The sequence below is a fragment of the Pygoscelis adeliae genome, unplaced genomic scaffold (assembly GCF_000699105.1).
Source record: "Pygoscelis adeliae isolate BGI_AS28 unplaced genomic scaffold, ASM69910v1 Scaffold21, whole genome shotgun sequence".
NCBI classification, from domain to species: Eukaryota; Metazoa; Chordata; class Aves; order Sphenisciformes; family Spheniscidae; genus Pygoscelis; species Pygoscelis adeliae.
The window spans coordinates 5,193,764-5,200,542 of NW_008824243.1; the positions used below are offsets into that span (position 1 = coordinate 5,193,764).

Below are 6,779 nucleotides of genomic sequence, written 5' to 3' on the forward strand. Positions count from 1 at the left end.
TTGCAAGCCATAACAAATGCATTTTCTTTTCTTCAATACAGAGCCTGACTATTTAATGCTACAGTAAGAAAATCATTGTGTAGTTAACACCAATCAAAAACAGCTGACAAAGGTTACATAAAGCTGAAAGACAGTATTTAATTCTGATGGCACTTTTATGGGATTGACAAACTTTTGCAGTACATACATGCAATATAAAAGTAAAGTTAAAAGGCTCAAATCCTGGAAGATGTACAGGCATGTGTTTTCCAGGAAGCATTTTGATAATTTTTGGCCTTCGCATTTACTTTTTTCACACCGTAGAGTATTTTTGCTTTAACTTACTGCTCATCTCCACAGCCTCCTACAAGCAATACAACTCACTGCAAACCAGATTCGATGGGAGGACTCCACCAACCTCCTGCTCCCAACTTTCTTCCTCCTATCAGGATGCAGGGAGAATCTAAGATAATGTCTGAATTTAAATCTTCATTGTGCAGTAGCAAGTTTAGCTGAGCCATTTAGTCTCAGTACCTGCTAGCTCTGCACAAGTCTCTACTTTATGTTATTGAGCTGAAAGCATTGAAGAAGGAAGACTGAAGATATTTTGATGAGACTGTATTTTCCCAGAAATAGGTGATAAAACATCCACACATTTAGACTGACTCCGGGACAGCCTTTGAATTGAGACAAACATAATCAGCCTTCAAAGCACTGACATGCAGGAGAAATTCTCCAGCAACCTCAAAATCCCTCACGAATGTGTGCTGTTCTACATGAACACCTTAGCCCAAAGGTGGTGCTTTTTTACATCCCATGCAATCTCGCTTCCATCAGTCCATCTGCAAAGAGTTTAAATTAGCTCAAAATCTAGCCTTCTTTTTCCTGGTATTAACACTTTAGTCATGATCATCCTGTTCTAAAACTGTCTTGTAATAGAAGCCTTACTGGCTTTTTTTTTTTTTATTTGTCACCTATTACAATCCACCCTTACTGTTTTTACCTTGCTGTATTTACAAGTGTGGCATTATCCAGGCTTGTGATTTAGAGGGGAAAAAAGAAAATTAAAAAAATCTTACTTAAGATTTTAAAAACTCTTATTAAAATATCAAGTCATCAATTTCACATTCATGATCCGTTCTTTCATAGAGTCTTACAAGCAATTACAGAAGTCCCTTTTTATAAGTTATTTTACATTTGCTGGTTAATTCCATATAATCTTTATCGGTATGCATTCTCTGCACTGCTGCCATGTGGATAAAAAGAAGCACAGGAGCTATTAGTATCTAACTTGACACCAAAAGCAATCTTCTATCTGACCTATAGATTTAATTGGCTATAAATAAGCTGCGCAGGCAACCAGTACAAAACAGTATAGTCCTATAAAAAGACAACAGACTGCAGAGTACAACTGAGTAGAGTAAAGTTTAACTAATTAAGCGTTACCATGTTGTGGACTGGCTTCCTAATTCGCTGAAAATGGTTTGCTCTACTCTGAAACATTATACAAAAAAAACCAAACACCAAACCAAAAAACCCTAGAGCTGCTTTCTCACTACCAAAACAAATAATGTGCTGTCATTTCATTAGTTCTCTCTTTTACTTTGAGACTAACTAGTTGTCCAGGTACCTGCTGAGGGAGCAAGATGAGATGGTCCACCAAGCACTGGGAATTTGTCTTTTATGGCATTTTTAGATGTTTGGAAATACTAGTTCATAGTGGCATCACAGGTGTGTGCAAGTCTGAAACTACCCTGCCTCTCATGCTTGTCAAGAAAAACATACTTTCTTGATGTAGTCTTAGTTTTCTCACAGTTGGTATGGAAACTTACTTCAACTCAAGATAATAACACAGAAATGTCTTGGTAATTACATGCAGAAGACAAACATACAATATCTAATTTTTTAAAAAACTACCTCTCCTTAGCCCTTGGTAATTACAAGATTTCTCAAAATTCTTCATTTTTTCTGCTCAAAACCATACTTGGGATATCTAATTATGTTCTGTTGCCGCACAAGTTGCAGGTGCTCAGTTTTTCCAGAACCGTGGTGGTTTTAGTCATGAGATCAGTGCAGAAATATGCACGTTTACTTCAAGCCCAGATCCATAGCTGCAACCAACAATCCAGCTCTTAGAAGAGGAAACATACTGCTTTGCATTTTCTCTTGCGACTTTCTTAGATAACAAGACCGTACACCGCATAACGTGCATGTGCCTTTGTGTCCCCTTAGTTCATACGGAGAGTGTCATTCACAGAGCCACTATGTACAGGACCTCATTTTGCTCTCATTGGTTACTAACAGGCCTAATTCCAATGAAAATACATCTGTATAACTAAAGTCACAGCTGACCCATGGCTCATGGGGACCAATGCTAAAGTCTGCCCAAAATCTGATCCTGTGCCAAAGAGCCTTGTGCCAAAGTCTTAAGCCACACAAGTAGTAGAGAGAAAGAGCATGGATGTGTAAATTTGGATAAGATCCCTGGAAAGGGATCACAGAATTTGCTCCTGTAACTTAATTTTAAGGACTAAATAGTTTCAGAACCAATAAAAGTATTTCTGCTCATGTTATTACAGTAGTACTAATGAAGTGTCATGTTCCAGGGCATAGGCTGATTAAAAGAGGAGGCAGAAAGGACCTTTTCCTCCTTCTGATTGTTTATATTCCAAAATTGTGGAGATGAATTTGGGGAAAGCACAACATACCTTTGAAGCATCAGGTATTGATTGGAATGAGGCAGTGGAGCTGGTGAATTACACATCAACTCCATTATGACAAATCCTATGTTTCTATGTAAAAGCACAAGGCCCCAAGCAGTCACTTGTGGCTTGTATTTAAGGCTGGCCCTACAGATGATGTTCTGAGAGAAAGACAGTATCAGTTCTCTCAAAAAAAAAATGCTGATATTAAAATAAACAAGGGGAACAAACTATTTAAAGTGCCTGAATAAAATCTCTTCAGGTCTCTAATTTTTACAATGAAAGTGAAATAAATGCCCACAGTAAGAGAGAACTGGACAGGTTTTTTCACTGAGTTCATAAGAATTACTGATCTATTAGTCTGGTATGAAAGCTCATTAAAAGTGATACCAAATAGGCCACCTCAAGCAAATATTTCAAGCCTACAAATAGTCAGTGGCACACTTTCAAAATACTTCAAGTTCCAAACTACAATTTTTTTATGATATTCATTTCTAAGTAACAATGAATTTAACAAGGACTATTACTGCCTTGCTAAAGCACACACCTGTGCTTTCATAAGTAAATGTCAATAAAGTCCTGGGGATTGCTGGAGTATTGGTAGTTCATGACTGTTCTGTGCAACTTTTGCATTGTAGTTAGAAAATTCAGTTTACCGCAAGGACGTGTTTAAAAGGATGCTGTGTAAGACTGGCACATCCTAAGATTATTGCTGTTTTCTAAAATTGTAAATAAGCACCAATTAATGAAATTGTTTTCAAGTAACAGCTAACCTCAACATTCTGCAACATTCACCATTTAGGTTATATTAAACATCCTATCAAGATAAACTGCATCATTTGGTATCTGTGGAAAACATTCTAGATGCAATAATTCTATTTCCATCTGCAGGATTAAGCATGGGTTCCTCGGTGCTCTGCAAATTTTGCCAAATGAGTATGATCCTGTACTGCATGCACTTTTTTTTTTTTTAAAATCAGAAGAGTTGAATTAGTTTCTAAAATTATAAATAAGCCTTCTATAATTCTAAAAACCACACTGAATAGAAACTCCATTTGGAGTGGCAATTGCCATTCACATTATTGTGAGATTTGAGGTATTCTTGAAGAGAAAAGGCACCAGTGAAGTTGTTGGATCCGGACGTACTGAATCACAGGAACATGTTCAGTTAACTTAACGCCCTATTGAAGAAAAAGACACATTTCAGTACAACTATTTTTTTCTACATCTCTAAATTGGCTTGGCTTCAAGATGGGCACACATTCATACTATTTGAAATCCCTCACTTCACCGTCACCACTTGGATATCTCTTTGGATTTTGAAAGGCATGGAGCCAGCAGGCATGCAGATAACTGTCTCTCATGTGGGGAAGATAACAAGTTTTACTTACTGTAGAACTGGCCACAATAAAGGCAACCAGCAGAGAGAACTCATGACAGTGGTCTGAGTAGAGTGAAAAACAAGCTTTCCTCCCGGTCAGAAATTTCAGCCTTTTTCCACACACAGAAAAGAAAGGGGCTACCCACTTTAAAAATAAGACTTGGACAAGTATTTTAGAGTCAAAGACCTTCAGCATGTTGTTTTGCCTCTTTTCTCAGTTGTTCAAGGGCTTCATGTGAAAACCATGAGTCATTATGAACTAATATGCCCACTTACTTGGGCTTCCGCTCCTCAGTGGTGAAGGACTGCGGCTCCGAGACAACTGCAAGACAAACAGAAAAGGAAACTCAGATGTGCTAAAGAACTGTACCCAAAAAAGGCACCTGGGGACCCATCAACATTCAGAAAATTTGCACGTTGCTCTATCGGTGCAGCTCCACTGCTATAAAGTCAAATTCAACAACTTTCTAGTTTCTCTCTCACACCCTGCACACACACAAAAAAAGTGAGTCTTACCCAAAGCCTCTCACATTTTCAATATTCACATTTTAAGTTGAGGGCACCGATGTCAATTTAATAACATGGGCTAACAATTAGAAAAATACACAATTTTTACAGAAATAATTAAAAATACTGTATGACTATAACATACGCAGAACTCTGCTATGGTTTCACATATCTTATTAGTAACACCTCAGTTCTTCCCCTCCTGCCCACCCTACACTGATTTTCTGATCCTTTGAGGCATTAGAGGGTAAATTTAGATTACCAGTTCCAGGAGGCAGGGACCATGTGCTGTATATGTACTGCAGGATGACTAAAACACTTCCAGATGATGCAATTAGTTATTCAGAAGGGTACTGAAGCAAGGGGGAGTAAGGGGAAAGCATTCTGAGATCCACAGTTGGTACCTCTGAAAATTTAACTATGATCTACTCCTCATACAGTATCTGCACTGATAATGATACCAGGCAATAACTATCTGTCAGTTCAGCTTCACCTCATTACAGACCCAGCAAAGGCATTTATTCCCAATGTTAAAATGTATGTGTGGCACATCAGCATTTTTAAAAGGTTGTCTACATTCTGAGTTTAAAATACTTGATGCTGTTTACACTACAAGCATTCAGCTGGAGCTTACATGATGAGATAGAAGAGGACTGGTGCTACGACTGCGGCTTCTGCCTCTACTTCTGCTTCTGTGAGACCACTACAAGAGAAGAGTTTGACAAACCTCTTTTGAGAAAGGGTATTTAATAAAGACAGACTTGACAAGCAGACTCGCCATGCTGGAAACAAAGCTTGAGGACAGAGAGTAAACACAGTAAACTTTCTCCTCAGAACAAGCTCTGCAAACAATCATACATCTGCATAACGAATACATTAAGGCAAACGAAACTATTCATCCTAAATACAGGATGAGGCACTAAAACCTAACTGATATTTGATATACACAACTCCAGCCATTTAGGGAACAATCAAGAATTCATCTTTTTAAATTTTAAAACAGCGTTTAAATCCAATGACTTCCCTTAGCATGATCCTTAACAAAAGTACGTACCAGAGCTCCTCTTTTTGTGACTGCCTCTCCCTTCACAATTACAACATCATTTTCCATCAGAGCAGGCCATACATGATAGGCCACCAAGGCAGCTGTGAAATCAGAGTCAAAACTACGATGGTACCTGTTGAAACATAGAGTACAAGAAATGTCTGCATATAAGTGCCAAAAGATAAATAAGATGCTTCAAGTCATCAATGTTGATAAAAAGCAGAATACTAGCTACAGCTCAAACGTCTTTCTTTACTTATTTCTGGGATACGGAAATATTGTCTTCTTGAAGTGAAACTGTAGAAGAAATGCATTTGTAAGACAGACCTAGCAGAATATGCTGTCTACTTATACTGAAAGACACTCCAATAAAGCCATCTGACACTTCAGAAGGCCACTAGACCATGTTCTCGCATAAGCCCCACGCAAGCCAGGGTCCTTGGGTCCACTGACAGATTAAATCTCCTGAGCAGCATTTTTGCAGGCATAGTCATCCCATCTTCCTGAAATATCTTGCTAAAACAAGACCCCTATAAAAGATATTACAGAAATACTCTCTCTCAACTATAAAATTACATCCTAGTATCTTATAAGACATAAAAGGCAATTTTATTAGCAAGATCCTCAGGTACTGATAATGAAACAGTGACTTTTTAGCTAAGAAAAATTATTTTGAAGGCCTGTATTAACATACCAGATACATATTACCTCCTTAAGTCTGCAATATTGGCTGAATAATACATGTCTGGTTTTGTGGATTCAAACTCAAAACAAATATCAAATAACTGAAATAAAAATAGCAATGCATCTATACATTAGTAATGTATAAACAATGGCAATTTATATAAAACAATGTTGTAAACAGAGGCATGAAGCTCTGCATGGAGGAAGGTATAGAATACGATGAGGTTTCGCCAGCCCTTTTATAGAATGGTATCACACATAACTAACAGAGCTATGTTAATTTCTACAGATTTTGCTCCATCTCTGTGTACCACATCTATATGCTATACATGTAAATGTATGTATGCCGCATATTTATCTATATAGATGGATAGATGTGTGTATATATGTCTCCCACAGCAGCACATATAACACATTACACCTGTTTTTTGAAGGCCACACACAACAAGTAGGTGGAGAAAGCATCCCAAGGCTATACCAT

General features: G+C 37.7%; 1 protein-coding gene across 1 annotated transcript in view; it reads right to left on the reverse strand.

Annotated features, from left to right (window-relative positions):
* Positions 1-3,658: 3,658 nt before the first annotated feature.
* Positions 3,659-6,779, reverse strand: part of SPATA18 (spermatogenesis associated 18) — a 21,665-nt gene continuing 18,544 nt past the window's right edge. The window contains exons 9-12 of the mRNA XM_009335215.1: positions 5,624-5,747; positions 5,204-5,272; positions 4,339-4,384; positions 3,659-3,862 (exon numbers count right to left, since the gene is read on the reverse strand). Of these exons, the coding sequence (XP_009333490.1) occupies positions 3,855-3,862; positions 4,339-4,384; positions 5,204-5,272; positions 5,624-5,747 (247 nt within the window). The 3' untranslated portion in view covers positions 3,659-3,854. The remainder of the gene's footprint in view (positions 3,863-4,338; positions 4,385-5,203; positions 5,273-5,623; positions 5,748-6,779) is intronic.